The sequence below is a fragment of the Euprymna scolopes genome, chromosome 10 (assembly GCF_053919585.1).
Source record: "Euprymna scolopes isolate OS-2025 chromosome 10, ASM5391958v1, whole genome shotgun sequence".
Classification (NCBI taxonomy): Eukaryota; Metazoa; Mollusca; class Cephalopoda; order Sepiida; family Sepiolidae; genus Euprymna; species Euprymna scolopes.
Window position 1 is genome coordinate 15,317,306 of NC_136491.1, and position 19,083 is coordinate 15,336,388.

At 32.3% G+C, this 19,083-nt stretch overlaps 1 protein-coding gene across 25 annotated transcripts in view; it reads left to right on the forward strand.

Moving 5' to 3' along the window:
* Positions 1-19,083, forward strand: part of LOC145285804 (protein phosphatase 1 regulatory subunit 12B-like) — a 359,611-nt gene that overhangs the window by 150,973 nt on the left and 189,555 nt on the right. For all 25 annotated transcript variants that reach the window (XM_080134189.1, XM_080134193.1, XM_080134191.1 and 22 more), the window contains exon 3: positions 11,014-11,132. In XM_080134189.1, the coding sequence (XP_079990315.1) occupies positions 11,014-11,132 (119 nt within the window). The remainder of the gene's footprint in view (positions 1-11,013; positions 11,133-19,083) is intronic.

Consider the following 19,083-nt stretch of genomic DNA (forward strand, 5'->3'; position numbering starts at 1 on the left):
TATAAAATAACATTGTCCCAAAATGGAATGTGATATGGAACCCTTAGCATTTAATTGGAATAATCTTTTATGAAAGTCCATTTCATTTTCATCAACATGGATGACACACTTGCTGTGTTAGATAATCGTATGTGATAGTTTAGTTACATGGATATAGCTAACATAATGGGCATTTCTGACATAATAGTTAATATCTCTCTCTCTCTCTCTCTCTCTCTCTCTCTCTCTCTCTCTCTCTCTCTCTCTAGACAGACAGACAGACAGACAGAAGGATGAAAAGCTAAGTTCAGGAGACATAATCATGTTTTAAAGATATAAAAAAAACAATTTTTTTTTTTTTAATTTACACGGTAAAATATACATTTTCAAGTTTTAAAAAGTTCTATGAAGAATTTTTTTATTCTTTGTATTTAGTAAATTGTTACTTCTAAACATCAAGTTGTATCAAATATTTCTTCGAAATTCTTTGTAATATTTTTCATGGGTTAAATTCTATTTTGATTATAAAAATTAGAACTGGTTTTTGGTCTTTTTAATAAGTTTCCAGACGTTGTTTGTACAGGCATTTAAAATTGTAGACTCTTGAAAATTGAGTATATTATTGCTATACATCTTATTTGCTCAAATAATGAAAATGACGCCTTGGAGAGCGGGGGAGGGGAGGGGGTAATATAATATTTTATAACTTGCTGTTAGATAATTTAAAGTAGTTCTGCTTCTCAAAATATGGAAACTAACATGATTTTTAGAAGAAAATTATTTTTTTTTATTTGTAACTTGGTTATCTTTGGAGAAACGAAAAAAATTAAATCACCACTGTCCTAATTGCCCTTATACTTATATATATATATATATATATATATATATATATATATATATATATATATTACCCCCTTCCCTCTCTTACCCCTACCTCCCTCTGCTCCTCCTCCTCCTCAATTGAGTTTTGCCAGATTTTCCCACTTGAAATTCTTTTGCTGTTCAGGAAATATTTGCTCAGCCTCACCTTTCTCTTTTTTTATTTGCTTGATTTTTAAATGTTAAGCAGTGGAAAACCTAAAAACCATGATCATCTCTTCATGTAGGTTTACATTAAGTCACAATTGTGATAATTTAAATAAATTTAATTTTCAATAATACATAACATCTAATTTGACCAGTATGCTCTATTTTCTTTTCCTTCACAAATGGAAGCTTTTAGCAATAAATGATTTAGTTGACAATTGATATAACTTTTATGAGACTAAATTTATTTTAAATACGTTTTCAACATTTAAAGGAGTTTATTTCTAATCATAGAGATGCTCGACTATCAAAGGTTAGCAGGCTTGAATTGTCTAAAGTGTGCATGTGTGTGTGCGTAGAATAGACATCCTAAGATTGTCTACTCTAAAGTGTGCATGTGTGTGTGCGTAGAATAGCCATCCTAAGATAAGTTGGATTAAATTAAAGTATATCTACAATCTTTATTCTAATTTTGATCAAAATTCATTATATCATTTGGATTATAGATTTAAGAGGATTCAAGCAGAAATTAAAATTTGGGGAATCTTGTTTAGTTGGTGTTGAATGCCTATGGATCAAATTCAATGCAAATCTTATATATTTAAATTTTCAAATGAAAGGTTGTACTCGTCTGCCTTTAAAACCCTTTGAAATTCTTCAAAGAAACAGCAGATTTTTGCTTAAATCACTGGAGTCTCTTATATCCATTACTTTTTTTTTAATCAAAATCTCTTATTGTCTCTGAACATGCTTGTATTAGTCGTTTTATTTTTTCATAATCTTCAGACTTTTTGGTAACATTTTATGATGATAAACATTAAAAACTGAAACCGAAAGATTTGCAATTGGATCTTCTATTTATTGTAATGTTCGCATTTATCATTATCCTATACTCACTAAAGTACTCATCTTTTCCTTTGTTTGAAAAATATCACTCCTTATAAGTCTGTATGTTTGCTACATCTAATGTTAATAACCGCAGAAGATTAAATCTCTGCAGTATAGAGAGATGTGTTTAATCACATTGAAAGAATGGTTCAGAGTTCTTGGGTGAAGATATAGAATAGTTGAGGTAGCAGGGTCAGTGGACAAGGAAGCCCAGTAGTAGGCCCTTATCTTCCAAGTGGCAACATACGTTATTTTGCCAAATTTGGAAGTATTTTTTTAATTTTCACTCTTACAGAATTCTCGTTTCTTTTGCCCAAATCTTTAAGATTAACCAATTAAGGATTTAGATTTTATTTTGATACAACCATAACTACGATGAGGACCTGTTATTTCTAAATGTTCACTATGGGCAAATAGCTCCACTGCCTTGTGGATGCTTTGGCAAAGGCTAAGGAAGTAAACCCTGGCAAAAATCTGGTTTGGAGTCCTGATAGGCAGATGGAGAACTGTAACACCTTTCTAGCGACTCCTGTTTGCCTGTTTCCCACCTGACAACAACTTGGATGTCTTCAAGTCCATCATAAACAAATTCCTGATGAACCGCCCCCCCCTTAAGTAAGACACTTTATCAAATCTCCAATACTAACGATTACTACAACACTGTCTCATTGATTACTGTACATGCAATAACCCTTATCCCAGAGTGGCTTTCAGGCCTTGATAAGTGGTAACCTCCATGTAAAAAAAAAATTTAAAAAAAAACACTCCTGCAACTGCGTTAGCTACGACTGTATTGGCTTGCTTTTCTGTTGAACTTTGTCTGCAACGCTAAGAAGAGGACCCTGGTGACTGGGCAAACCTAGGTCTCCTTATCACCCACATCTTGAGAGGCAATTTTAGTTTCGACTGTGTAGCTACAACAGATGCTGCAGTGCACCAGACTAGATGCAAATTGCCATTGTCTCACAAGGCAGAAGGTTGCCATCATCATAAAAAATGTGAAAAAGAATATTTTTTAAAAGTCATGGGATAAAGTGATAAGCATAGTTAAGAGAAATGGTGATAAAAATTTGGGTAGAGTTTGGATGTTCATTTTTAAAAATCGTCCAACAGCTGTCAGTATGTAAAAGTAACATTAAGCCAAAGATTAAAAAAAAACTTATTTCTCAAACAAAATGTGAGAAAAACAACTTTTAAAAGTAGGCATGGAAATCGGTGATTGCTTACATTGTAAATTAAAGTGTAAAGCACTGGTTATCTCTCGGTCATGTTTTGCTATAGATTGTTCCAGAGATATGGCACGTTATCATTGGAATACATGGTTGAATCTGTTATGAGGGATCCAGAAAGTAATGCAAACAACTTTAATCTAATTTACAAAATTCACTTTGTCTGTCTCCAAACTTTTCAAACTCTATCTCTTCCGAAACTAAAAGTCGCTGAACGGCGCTATGGACCATTCTTTTATGGATCCTTAGCTGGTTAAAATAGTTTTTAAGGGGCCAAAATTGAAAAAATAAATCATACATTTTGTACATTCATCTTTATTTTTAATTTGTGTGTGTGTGTGTGTGTGTGTGTGTGTGTGTGTGTGTGTGTGTGTGTGTTACGTCAGTACAGTGGTAACATCCCCAGCTTTAAATGCTACAGTTTTGCTTTTGGTTTCGATTCTAGCTGATGGCATCCAAATACTTTTGTTACTTTTGATACGAAATCTGAACAAATTAAAATATATTTAAGAGTATTTAATGACCAGGTAAAGCTGCCCCCCCTCCTCTCCGCTAGTATTATATGTATTTATTTCTCGGGTGTTTTTTATTTTACTCAAAGGGTCCCTTTTATTGGAGCTAACACTTGATCTCTCTATGAGACGCATAGATATTCGAATATTCCATTAAAGTTCTCATTTACATCTCTAACATTGAGTTAGAAAAGAAGTTGAGAACATAATTTTCCTTTGATCATTTAAATATATCTTTCTTGTGATATTACTGGATTCCAGGACCAGAATTCTTCTAGTCTGGTGGAGTATCTAGGTTTGTCCTGTTACTTGAGGTAACATTGCTAGAAAAAAGTGCACCATTCCTCATAAAAGCCAGTGAAGGTTGTGCCATCACAAAGAACTTATTTGTGCTTTGAATATCAAGTAATTTTGAATATTTCGTCAATGTTTATTTGTGGGGGAAGTATCCTCATACCAAGTTATCTTGACAAACCCCTGTACAGAGAGACTTTAGACACTCAAGTTCTCTCCAATTCAAGTGCGTACTTTCGTGTGTGTTCTGCCAATCCCTTTTAAAAAACAAAGTACACCAATAACAATAAAAACAAAAGTACTGTTTCACCTATAAACAATTCGGTTGGATGCTAGCATGTTTTGTTTTTTTTCTTGTTGGCCTTTGATCACATAATGAATCAATAAAGACTGTTGAGATGCTGATTCAGAAAGCTATTTCAACTAAAATAAAACTGGCCTTGTTTTTTGTAATTGATGGCATCTCTGATTTTCTGAAAGTTTTTTTTTTTTTTTTTTTTTTTTTTTTTCTTTTATGAGATGGCGGTGCAAGACTGCTTATTGTACCAGTAATGATAATTACTTGAAAAATATTTTAACTGTTAATTAAACTTCACTTTCTAAGAGTTTGTAATTTTTAATGATTTTAAGTGACAAAATGTTGAGAATAAACATTTTTTTCGGAAGTCTGTGCCTGCTGTGTATGTTCTTGTTTAGAAAACACTAGGGCTTTTCAGTCTGAAAGTTAAGACTCAGCTGGCAACTTATGAAAGACACTGGTCCTTTCTGTGTTCATAAGCCATAAAAATGAAGCTTTTCACTGGAAAAATATCTGGCAGACTGTTTCCTTGGTGGATAGGGTTAGGATTTCTAAAGCTTAACACTGAAAATTGCCCCAGGAAATGACTTTCTTTTGTTTGTTTTTTTCCTTTTTTTTGATACACTAGTTGCAATATGTTTTCTATATAATTATAAAAGTTCAAGTTAAGTGAGGATTATGGGAATTGCTTTTTGTCTATTCTTTCAAACATGAAATATACCAAAATTTAACTTGTATATATATGTTTTGTTCTGTAGAATTCTAGAACATTAGTGTTCTATTTGATGCTGTTCAAATAGAAATCTGAAAAAAATGTTCCTAATTATAGAATTTTAATTTGGAATTATAATAGTTAATATTTTCACTGGTTTTATCTACTTATAAGGTTTGAAGGTTTGTTTCTTTACTACTGCTACTAAAATAACCTCAATCACCCCAGTCAAGTTAAACCGGCTTATTCTAAAGCAGGAAGTTTTTAGGGAATATCAAAGTCACAAGTCGCGTGCATATCCTGATGATGACATTGGATTTTTGCAGTTCTTGCACAAAGATGTCAGTGTCTTCCTTCATACAGTGCCTGTTATTCCCAAATGGTCACCCATCTGGTATTGACCAGGCTTAATGTTGCTTAACTTTGGTGATCTAATGAGATTATGCCATATATATAACAGTAACAAAGTATCTTTGATATTTTTTCCAGAATCTTTTTTGTTAATGTAACTTTTTCCTCCACAAAACTGAAAATCATTTATGTTTAGAATTTTTAATAAAATTTAAATAAGATTTTGTATTCTATAGTTTAAAAAAAAATCATATCATTGCATAGAAAGTTTTTTTGATTAAATTGTTTAATAGAAAATTGTATGCTGTGTTTTAAAACAAGATATTTTTTGATTTGTATCAAAACTTGCAAATACAGAGTTGATTGTTTTAGACGGAAACTAGAACTTATAATGAGCGCTAGAGAGGAAGATGATTGTGAAACCGAAAACCACTTAAACAACTGTGAGGATTTTGTATTAATCGTTATATTTTTATTTGACTCTCATAAAGTTTTACAATATTTATGATATTTATTGATATAAATGCGGGAGTGCCTCAGGGGTCTATTCTTGGATGTCTGTTATTCCTAATCTTCATAAATGACCTCCCTGACAAAATTCTCTGTGAGATGGGTATATATGCTGATGACACCACGCTCTATAACAGACACGACAGGAAAACAAATGAATACATATCTAAAGAAATGGCAGAAACATTAGAGGACGACCTCCAATCTGTAGTGGAATGGGGCCAAAAATGGATGGTCACATTCAATGCCGCCAAGACTAAACTTGTTTCCTTCAATAATTACAAGAAACCTTCCCTACCACCAATAGCAATGGCCAATGACTCTTTATCTGAAAGTACATTTTTTTAAACTCCTCTGCCTAATGTTCACAGGAAACATGAGCTGCGAAGAAGGTGGGTTCTCTCTTCTGTGCTAGAAATCTATTAATGCCCGAAAGTATCCTATACCTCTATAAGGCCACCATTCGCCCATGTATGGAGTATTGTTGTCATATTTGGGCTGGTGCATCTGCCACTAGTCTCTCACTTCTAGACAAGGTTCAAAAGAGAATCGCCAATCTGATCGGTCCTGAACTGTCATCTAAACTTCAGCCTCTGTCCCATCAACAAAATGTTGCATCCCTCTGCCTGTTCTACAAGTACTTTAATGGTGAATGCTCTGATGAACTGCAAGCACTTGTGCCCCCTCAATGTATATACCCCCGACAAGCAGCAAAATCCCACTCCTTCACAGTTGAGATCCCTAAGATGTAAGATAGCCTTTTACTCCAGTAGTTTCTTCACCAGAACCGCTAGACTTTGGAATTTCCTTCTGGGTCCCTGCTTCCCCAACTTTACTGGCATGCAGAAGTTCAAGTGTAACGTGAACCACCATCTTGCTGCCCAACTCCCTACACAGTACCCCTGATGCTTATGTCCCTGATAGTAGCCCCCTACATTAAAGTGGCAATGCACCTTGTTTGGGTGAAAATGCAATTAAAAAAAAATTAAAGAAAAAAATTTCACTTGATATCTAAAGACACATTTGCTTAGGAAAGATTAACAGACCATTTTCATTCAATAAGTTCAATTTTACTCAGTTGAATGCGTTTTATATGAAAGTACATGGTTTTAATTAGTTTTTTGTTTTAGAATTATGGCGATTGATATATTGGATTACTATTATCTTGGTGGTTATTCTCAAAATATTTTGTCCAATATAACTTCCGACCTTCTTCAGATGTGTTTTGTCAAGGGAATCTACAAAAGTTAAGTAATGATCAGTTTTAAGTGGCAGTCTTCTGTAAGTTGAAGGTTCAATCCTCAGTACAGGTGATACTAAGAATACAATTATAAATTACTTAAAACTTCTACTCTGTTAAGGCTGATGGAATGAAAGCAAGCTACCCTGTTGAATAAATAAACGTTTCTGTCCAAAATTCTGTAGATTCTGCGTTTGAATTCAAATAATAAAATTTTATTTAAAGCTAAACAGTTCTAAATATTTAGGGGCTAATTTTTTTTTTTTTTTTTTTTAATTTAAACTAATTTAAAACTTTAAAAAACTAACAAAGTTGATCTTTTGACATGATAAACAGAATTTACTTTGTTTTCTAATTTACTATTAGTTTCTCTCTCGTGGGCTATCTGTTTTTCTCTTTATCTGCTGCGGCTGGTATTATTGCTTCCATTATTTTCATTTAGCACAAGATGACATTAAATTTATAAGGGTTTTTCACGTGTTCACAGGTATCGGGTTGACAAAGTTCTTATGGTTTTTAACTTTTAAATTCAGATGAACATATCTCGACTCAAACAAAAATTTATTGATCCAAATAAGCAGCATCAGAATCAACACCGTTTTGCTAACGCAAAACAAGTGTATTTATGCCAGTAACGTAAAAATCTTGCGTTCTGGTGATGATGAGGTCGCTGAAGGCATTTTTGACATCACTTAGGTTTTTGAAGCATTTCTCAAGCAGAAAGTTGTTGAGGCTTGAAAACGTATTTTGTAAGTGAAAGGTCTGGATAGTATAGCGAATGAGGTAGTTTTGTAGCCTAATTAGTTTTACTTTTGCAGGGTCAGTTTAGCAACGTGCGACCGGGCATTGTCATGGAGGATTGGGCTCTTTCTGTTGACTAATGCTGGGTGTTGTTGCCGAAGGTTCTGATGCATTTAATACATTTGTTGACAGTATTTTCCTGCCATAATGGTTTCGCCTGCATTAAAAAATCACTAATGGGCGAGACCTGTTGCAGACCACCAAACAGTCAGCATGACCTTCTTTTGGTGCAATTCTAGCTTCAGGAAATGTCGTGGAGCTTTAGCGGCATCTAATTATTGTGCTGAGCATCACCGTTGTCATAAAGAATTCACTTTTCATCACAAGTCATAACCCAGTCAAGAAACGGGTCCTTCTTGAGAAGGGAAGATGACATTTCATTACAGCATTTCTGTTGGTTGTCATTCAATTCACGAGGTACCTATTAAGTTTTTTGTTGTCTTTTCAATCTCAAGTGGTTGGAAATCGTTGTATACATTATGCCTAATTCAGAAGCAAGTTCTCTAACGATTGTGCATGGACTGGCTTTAACTAAGGCTTTTAATTGATTGTTAATATCCGAAGGCCGATCACTATGCTCCTTTCTTCAAGACTCGTCACCACCACAAAATTTCTTAAACCACCATTGTGTGGTGCGTTCAGTAGTGATACCTGGGCCAAACGCTCCATTGATATTGCATGCTGTTTCAGCAGCTTTTCGGCCAAGCTGGAATTGAAATAAGAAAATTGTGCAAATTTGCTTTTTTTCCATCTTGAAGTCAATGTTCTGAAAAGAAGACATAATTGTTTTAAAATGATAGTAATTTAAACAATTAGGCGAAAAATGCTTTTAAAATGATATATAAAATATTTTACCGAAAACTTATTTGAAATCAAAATTTAAAATTCTGCAAGAACTTTCTTCTCAACCTAATATTTTTAATTATACTCTTTGAAAATTGGTTTATGAACTAATAGAATGCAACACGGTAACTTTTCTGCAAACTTTGAACTATTCATTGGTTGATTAAACTCTCAAAATAAATCTGGCAGCATTTTTTTGTTTTGCAAAGATTTATTTGTTCGCATTAAAAGGTTTTAAATATAACAAAAATAAAATTTTGGTTTGGGATAATTAGTAAGAACGTTTACGAGCCCTTCAACACTACGCTAAATGCCAATTTATTTAATTTTTAGTTTGAATTGTATTACAATAAGATTAGCCAAATTTTTTTTTTATTTGGTTTTTAGCTTGTGTGTGTGTGTGTGTGTGTGTGTGTGTGTGTGTGTGTGTGTGTGTGTGTGCGCTTATGTATATACTAGCACACCACTCTATGATGCCCGGTCATAAAATAGGCTTAAGTATATTTTGATTTATACAAATTTTGTATTATTATAGAGCCAATTTTCTATTGATTATTATATTGTACCCAATATATAGAAGTGATTTCCAAAGTTTTAAAAAGAAATGACTTGGGTGTCATCAGCTAGAATTGAAACCAAAACATTTAGCTATCAGATAAGTACTGTATTTAAACACTTATATATTAGTTATGACATCGAATCTGACGATTCTCTTGGAAATAGTGTACGATTATCAATATTTCCAGTATCAAATAATCCTTATACACTGTGAAATTTACTTTATATGCGAAAACCAAAGAGGAGACATAACATATGAGAAATATTTGGAATCAAGCCTCCTCTTGCTGTTATTTCAAATCATTTTAAACCATAGCAAGTTTTAGCCTCCTCTCCATCAAGGCCAGAGGTTTTGGGGAAATATGATGAATTTAGTAATCCATATGCAAAAGTAGGAAAACAAGTGACTATGATTGAAACATTTTATGGCCGTAAGAAAAGTGCCCAAAATACTCTAAATGACGAATGATCTCCTTAATGTGCGACCTTTTAGGGCAAATGTCACATAGCCACTACACAATTCAAGTCATTACCTTTCAACGAGCCTTCATCTGATCACTAATCGCTGAGATTTGGAACTTATAAAATTACCAAAAAAAGGTGGTATATCTATTACAATAGAAAAATGCAAGAATGAAAAGTAATATGGTTAAGCTTGAACATGGAAAAGTAAAGGACTAGTTGTTAAAACTGGAAAAGAAAAGGAAGATAATCTAGTAAAAAAAAAAAAATTTATAACTTAAAATATTGCAGCATTAAGAATTAATTATGTTATAAATTAAAAAAAAAAAAAATTTCTTAATGCTGCAACATTTTCTTGAAGGAGTGAAAGATCAAATTTAAGCATTTGTACCCATTTGTTAGATTACAATTTATGTTAAATGAAATTTAACTTTCATCGTTAAAAGAAATGATGAATTTTCCAGTAGATTAAGTTGTATCTTTTTTAATTCTGCGTTAGTCACCTGGGTGTTCCAAACATGGTTCCATCCCATGGGGTGTTTAAACACCCCAATACAAAAATGTTTATAGTATTATCATTTTGTAAAATAGATGCTGAACGAGTAAGATAACTATATCTACAGTCCCTTTGAATCACTTGTAGCTTGTTGATATCGATATAAAATAATTCAATAAATTATAAAACTAAGGAAACCTTTTTTAAATCTTAGATTTAGATCACATTTATTTAAAAATACCCACAGGATACAGAAGTTTGTTTTTCTTTAATATCTATGATGAACACAGAATGTTTCCATAAATTAAAATAGCAAGAAAAATGAATATGAATTCATTACATAACTTTTACCTTTCACTTGTTGATGCATTCTCACAATTCGTGCATCTCACAGGAGTCTTAGTGTGATTATTGCAAAATATTTCCTGCAAGTGCTGCATATTGTTTTCAGCTTTCGGTCTTTTGATCTGGCATAAAATGCACATCTCTTTGCCTTGTCTTGTAATGACTGAACTTGTCGAGGGTTTTGCAACTGCAGCTTCAGGCAACCCTTTCAATATCTGTTTTGAGACTAAGGAAAACTGAGATAGAACTGTGCCATACCACATGTGCTATACCTTCACTGAGTCAGGAGAGTACTAAGAGGGAGGAAAAGAAAATAAGTTGCCAACTAGGAATTATGAGCACTTAAGCAAAATTGAGGTGACAAAGCACCTCATGGGACTAATGCAGGGTTAAATAATTTTAAATTATAATGCTATTGTTATTGTTTCAATGTTTGTCATTAACACTTGAATTGTTGTATTTCTTCTAGGTACTTGATTAACACTGGTGCGAATATAGCTGCTGTGAACAATGATGGAGACTTACCAATTGATATATGTGAAGACAAAAAGATGGAAAGGTTACTTCAAGAAGAAATGAATTCACAAGGTCAGTAATTAAACCACTTTATTAATGTTGAATAATTGCTTTGTTTTTAGTTTAACTATCAACCATCTCATTTAATATATATATATATATATATATATATATATATATATATATATATATATATATATATCCACGCATCCTTCATTCACTTATATATTGTTTCTAAAGTTGTACATTTCAAGTGATAATGTTTTCACATGAAAAGCATTCATTAAAGATGATAGAATTATTTAAATCCAAATTTCTTACAGATCAAAGTATCTTTGTGCTTTGCTTACAATTTTTTTTTATTCACCCCAAACAAAGCATATTATCACAGGCACATAAAAAGCTACTGTGATTAGGAGCCAATCTAAAGGGTGCATCCTACGTAGGGAGTTGTGCAGCAAGATGTTTGTTCACATTACATTTAAATTTTTGCACGTTGGTACAATTGTAGGATCAGGGAGGGAATTCCAAAGGCATGCAGTTTGAGGACATAAGCTACTGCAAAGTTTTATCATTCATTAACCTGTACAAATAAAGGTGTGGGATTTTGCTACTAGTCTTGTTGGTTGGGGTCATTTAGTTCAAAATGGCATAATGTAAGCTAATCAGGTAATTTCAACTTCTTTCAATTTTCGGATTCTGTATTCATGCGCAAATGCATTTTATTTATTTTTGGTGGATTGATAGTTGCTACTTCTTCTGATGAGTTAAGGGCAAAATAAATTCTTTGATATAATAATTAAATGAACGATTTTACGCTACGAAACAGTTACTGTCAAGAATTGTAAATATCAAAATAATTAAAGCAATAAATTGTAAGATGGTCAACATCATGAAATTTGGAATATAAACTTTTGTCATTTATTTGTTATATATATATATATTATATATAGCTATTTATCATTGAGCACTAATATATAAATGGTGAAGATTCTCCATATTTTAATCGGTAGATAAAGTAATTTATCTGAATTACTATATAAATATTTTGGATGCATGTTGACTTTTTTTCATTTTATCCTTAAACATGGAAATGGTCTTGAGATTTCTTATGAGCATTGCGTAACTGCTTTTGATTGTAGAATCTTGCAGGTTTTTGATTGTAAAGCCATTGACAACCATATTGCAACATAAATATTAACAAATTAATTCATTGGAATTTAACTGATCGCTAATATGTGTGTCTGCATCACACTGAAGACGATTATCAAAAGTAGGGTGGAAGGGTCTGTCAAGAGCCGATGGAAAGGGCTGGAACTCTGAATTTATCAAGTTTCACAGATGTTTCCTGGTTCTGGAATCCCACAAGAGAGGAACTAAAGTTTGTGATTATCGTAACTACCAAATCTCTCATTCCTTAATCTAATAGTTTGAAAGTAGCTAGTGGACACACATAAATGAGTCACATAAGTGATTTATCTCTCCTCCCAGTTATTGTTGTAATATCTGGAAGGATATTGAACCCTTGCTATGTGCTGTTTCAGTGTCTTGATTCAGTGCCGTTTCATTTAAAGCTTATATATATATATATATATATATATATGACAACCATTAAAGTTGAAAATCATCTTTAAAAAACACAATCTTTCAACGGTCCTGGATATGACCTTAAACTATATCCGATAGTGAGGCCCCAGCTTGCGGGGTTTGGGGAGTGTGGAGCCACCTTTTAATTGGCATTACTTCTAGGTCCACTCTGACCCGGACTGGTAGTATCTGTTAGGGTCTCAACTATGGGTTGAATAGAAACAGACTCAAAAAAAAAAAAATATATACTCTGTTAAAAAAATTTTCTTCAAAATCACTGGATTCGGCATTAAATAACCTGAAAAGGGTTGATATGCCGTAAAACAACCAACCAATATTTCATAAGATACCGGGTGTTGCAATCTCTAGCCTAAGCTAAACAAACATGATTTCATGATTTAGCAGTCGTCTTTTACAACCGATATATGAAAAATTTATTAAAATTTGCTCCAATTTTGTACCTCGTCTTATCTGACGGTTGCTTTAGACGCATATATATATATAGATATAGATAGATAGATAGAGCTGCTTTGCTTGTTTGGTTGTTTATTAGTCAAGTGGTCAAGATGATGCTCACATCAGATGGTCTCTCTTCTTGAGACACGAATTTGAATCTTATCTGCATCTCATTTATTTCTTCAAGATTTGTTTGTTTATTCCCGAACCTGTGGACTAAATTAACCATTATATAATTGTATTACTCGTGTAAATACATTAGAAATTGTGTATAGATTTGCTTATATATTTTTTCTGTAAATATTCAAAGTGAATTGACTTTATAGTCCTTTTTTTTTTCTTTTTTTTTTGTAATTACTACATGCATGGATGGCACAAAAAATATAAAGTGTGAGAAAAGTTTTAAATTTCGCAAAGAATCAAATCTAATCCCGCATGACTTGGACGGCAATTTGTAAAAGGTTCCATGTCAAATGCTTTGCATTTTTTCTTCTAATAAATGTCAAATTTGCTGTCGTCACGACACGAGAAACCATTACATAAATGGCAACGCTTCAGACAACAACAATGAATGGTCTTCAGAACATTATTTTAAAACAAATTAGAATGGTGATAATTTAAAGTTTTAATCTTTAAAATGTTAGTGAACAAGAGTATAAACTAGTGTTGAGACGATTAATCGGAATCGGAAAAATTTGTTCCCTTTTTTTTTTTTCCGATGCCAAAAAACGATTCTTTTGTCTTTATTTGATTTTCTTTAAAGCAAATAATAAATATTTATTGATTCTAAACAACCAGTAAAACTAAAATCGACTGATCATCCCTCACATATTTTTATGTTTGAGAAAATATCTGCACAATTCATGTTTTTTTTTTTTTTTTTTTTTTTTTTTACAGTAATCATGAAAAATAACTTTAGCTAAATATTTAGATGTATAAAAATTGGAATGGGGGGGGGGGGCTTATTGGAATTGTTCCATCACTAATAAAAACACGCCAAATTATTATGGGTCATCATTAAGTGTGTCATTAGCATTTTTTAAGATCTTATCCAGTATATCTCGACTCATGTTGAGAGGATTAATTGCTACCTCCATGGATTAAATAAAGGATTCCGTTCAAAATTCTGTGCAGATTCCTGTATTCAGCAGAAAGATTCTAGAGTTCAACAAGTTACATCTGAAGAAGGTCGGAGGTTACATCGACCGAAGTGTGAAAAAAAATTTTCTGAGAACAGAAGTTCAAAGAATCCAAATAATATAAAGAATCAATCTTCCTCTCAAAAATTCAGAAACATAAATAAAAAGTTTATTAAATTAAAAAGATAAGAAAATTATATATACCCCCCCCCCCCCGATATTCTTCCCCACCTTTTTAAGATTACATATGAACACCCGGGGGGGGATGACATTTTTTTAATTTTTACATTTTTTTTTTTTTATTTATTATTATTTTTAAGAATGGTGGTGGGGTATTTTTTAAATAGAAATCTGAAATAAAATGATTGCTTATTTTCGGGTCTGTATATAACCAAATAGTATTTATGGGCATATGACCAGAATGTTTTATTTTATTTTATTTTTTTTTTTAAGAGATAAATATTATAATTTTGGCGGAAACAGGATATAAACAATTCTCGCTTAACCTTCCCACTAACTTTACGTGATAACAGAATCGGACACCCAAAATAAAAAATAAAAAAAATGATTTCACATTTCTGAATTTTTTAGATGAGGATTGGTTATCTATATTAATTGGACTCTTTGGATTACTGTGTTTATCTTGAATATTATTTTTCATATTTTGGTCGATGTAATCTCGGAATTTCAAGTGTATCTTGTCAAACTTGGGAATCTTTCTCTCGAACTGGAGGATCTGCACAGAATTTCAAATGGAACCCTTTATTTCACGAGGGTAGCATGCTCTCGTTTCATCAGTAATTCACAATTGTTTTTGACCACCCACACTGAGGATTGAACCACCAACCTTCAAAAGAATGTCATTTTTACAACTGAATAATCAACCACTGTACTATGAGTTCTTGCAGACAATTCTAGTATGAATTTGAGAAGCCTTAGACCTAATTTTATATATATATATATATATATATATATATAATATATATATATGATACAATTATTATTACTGCCTACTTATTACTATATTACAATAGAAAAATGCGAACATAAAAAGTAATATGGTTAAGCTTAAACATGGAAAAATAAAAGACTAGTTAAAACTGGAAAAGAAAAGGACAAGATATTCTAGTAAAAAAATATAAATTTATAACTTATAAAATATTGCAACATTAAGAAAAAAATTCTGAATGCTGCAATATTTTAAGTTATAAATTTATTATATTTTTTACTAGAATATCTTTTTCTTTTCCAGTTTTAACAACTAGTCCTTTACTTTTCCATGTTCAAGCTTAACCATATTACTTTTTATGCTTGCATTTTTCTATTGTAATCCATGATTTTTCTAGGCTTCCAATAAATTCACTCGTTCGTTGTTTAATTTCAGTCTTCCTTTTTTGTCCCCCCTTCCCCCTAAACACATGTAATAACAATGTACGGCATTCGTCTGCTTTCAATAAAATTCCCCTCAATTATCTCCCTTTTATGCTTTCATTCTCTCTGTTTTAATTGTTATTTCTCTTTTCAAATTAATAACAGTAGTCGCTGAAGCAATGTGGTTGCTATAGCAACCAGTCATAAAAAATGTTGCTCACCTCCTTACATATTTTTACGATTTTGAACACCAGAAAATTCATAATTTTTGTTTTACTGAACGAAAATTGAAAAAGAAATTTTCACAATATAGCTGAGGTGGTCTATGTAATAATTGTTTGAAATTTGGTCAAAAAAATGAGTGAGCAGTGAAGCTTTAAAGCAGTTCTAAATGACTAAAACATCCACTTAACCATATATTCAACTACCATGTTTGAATGATATGTTATCCATTTATAATCAACAAATTCAGCATGTTCTTTTTTAAATATTGTCGTACTTTACATTTTAAGCTGGTAGATCTTATTTATTTTTACAATTGTTAGATTTTAAAAAAAAATTTTTTTTGTTGTATGTTATCGTTATTTAACAAGAGAGTAAGAAATTGAAATCGTTTTCAATTTTAATCAGCAAAGTGTTAATTCTGTAGTGGAAAAATACACACTCTATCACAAAAACAATTGAAGAAAACAATGTTTTCTAAATAGAACAAGAGTTTGCGGATTGTCTAGATTGATACCAAAATCTGTTGAATTCTTTGAGATGGTGATAGCCTCTCTGTGAATAGAAGTTGAAGTAAAACTACATTGCGTACTATCACAGAAACTGCGAATGATACTTGGAGAGATAAAGACGAAGATGATGAACAATGATTTGATAAAAAAATGTTACAAAGGGAATAATAGAAAACTCGAATTACAGAAGCATGTTACGGTTGCAACGATGTTGTAACATTTTTATCAGATGCGTATTATAGTAACATTGTAACATGTATTCTTTAGTGCTGAGCATCCAGGCATATGTTGGATGAGGAGTTGATACTCCAATATGTTCTTTAAACTGAACTAGTTAGTTAACTATTAGATTATCATACAAATCATAAAATCTCACTTTTAGAAAGTAAATACATTTTGGTTAAATATTAATTTTATCAAACTAAAACAGTTTATTGGTTCCCCGACAAAGGAGGGATTGGATCTAGTAATTCACAGATATTTTAACTAAAGAAATTCATCACACTCTTAGATGAATTATTATTAGTATTTGTATTATAAGAAGTTTGGTGTAAGAATGATATTTTTCTGTAAAAATGTTTTACTTTGAATAATGTTTCACATAAAAAAAGAAAGTTAACAGTTACAATAAATAAATATCACACGATTATGAATTTTTTTTTTTTTTTTTTTTTTAAATTATTTTATTTAATACTAGCGAGGGGTACCCGGCGTTGCCCGGGTGTTTGGAGGTGTGTGTGTGGAAACTGGGGGGGGGGGGGTTAAAAAAATAAAAAGTAAGTATGAGGATCGAACCCGAACCGTTGAGGCAAAGTTGTAAATTAAAGTGTGAAAAAAAAACGTGCGACGTTAACGATTGCCCCACCGCGAGATGCTAACGGAAACACGTTTGAATTTATTTAAGTACTTTGATTTGGCAGGTGCCCATTTTAATGAGTTAATGAAGTCAAGTTTGACTGCGGGATTTTTATTTTCTCAATATGTTATAGGAAAAAGACTAACCCACACAAATGTTGAATATTTATCTTCCCGAAGTCAAGCAAATTAAATAGACAGGTGAGCTTTGTTGTTAACTGTGAGGTATTACGATTTATATGTGATATAAAAAATTTTAAAAAGTTGTGAAGCGACCGACCACTTCTCTGAAAAAAGCCTTTTGTAGACATACAGAAAAAGCGAACACACATACATACATTTTCGCTTTTATATTTATAGATAACAATGTTTTATAAAATAATAATCATAATATTTAAAACTTAAATGATTTATAGCATTCTGACATATATCACACGACTTTCTTAAAAGTAAAACATCTTTTTTACAGAAAAGTATTATTCTTATGCCAAACTTCTTATAATAATACTAATGCTACAAATATTACCAACAATTTTTCTAAGAATGTGATCAATTTCTTCAGTTAAAATATCTGTTTAAATATGTTTCACCAGGGACGCCAAATCATCTATCACTGTCTAGAAAACAGGGGAAGTAATGCAAGGATAAAATGTCTTTAGATATATGCCGGATTGCCTATTTTTATTTTATTTTTTATTATTAGTTTTAGTAGTTAAGTAACAGATTCTGAGATGTGTTATTTGTTAATGCCACCACGCTCTGTAACAGGCATGAGAGGAAAGCAACTGAACACATTCAAGGCAATGGTGGAAACCCTAGGAGAAGACCTCCAGACTGTAGTGGAATGGGGGTCAAAAATGGATAGTAACGTTCAATGCTGCCAAGACTAAGCTCGTTTCCTTTAATAATTGCAAGAAATCTTCTCAACCACCAAATAGCTATGACTAAAGATACATTACCTGAAAGTACTTCATCCAAACTCCTCAGCTTAACGTTCACAGGGAACATGAGCTGGAACAGATATATTGAGAGCATTTTCAAGGCTGCTGCGAGGAAGTTGGGCTCTCTCTACTATGCTAGAAAGTTACTTATGTGTGTAAGTAACCTGTACCTCTATAAGGCCACCATTCGTGTTGTCACATTTGGGGTGGTGCGTCTGCTACTAGTTTCTCATTCCTGGACAGGGTTCAAGAGTCACCAACCTGATAGGTGCTGAACTATCATCTAAACTTCAACCTCTATCCCATCAGCGAAACATTGCATCCCTCTGCCTGTTTTACACATATTTTAATGGTAGGTGCTCTGATGAACTACAAGCCCTTGTACCCCCTCGACGTAAATACCCCCAACAAACAGCAAAGTCCCACCCATACATAGTAGATATCCCCAGTTGTAAGAAAGCCTTCTACTCTAATAGTTTCTTCCCCAGAACTGCTAGACTTCGGAATTCCCTTCCGGGTTCCTGCTTCCCCAACTGACATGCAGAAGTTAAAGTGTACCAGACATCTTTCTGCCCAACTCTCTACATAATATCCCTGCAACTTATGTCCCTGATAGTAGCCTCCTACATCAAAGTGGCACTGTGCCTTGTTTGGTGGTGAAAATGTAAAAAAATAAAAATAAATAAAAAAAAAATTTATTTTTTTTTTTTATATATAGTTGTCTCAACTTTCGGGTGTTTTATTTAGATTTTTTTTTTTTTATCAGGTCAATTCCTTTGACTTTAGACCTTCAAACTATACCTTAATACTTCACCATTCTTAAGGCAAGCCTTTTGCAAATTTAGAGAAATTGTCTCATTGATCTAATTAAGCCATTTATGGTGGCTTTTCATTATGGTCTCAAGCGTTCCAATTACAATAGAAATTACCTTGACTTTAC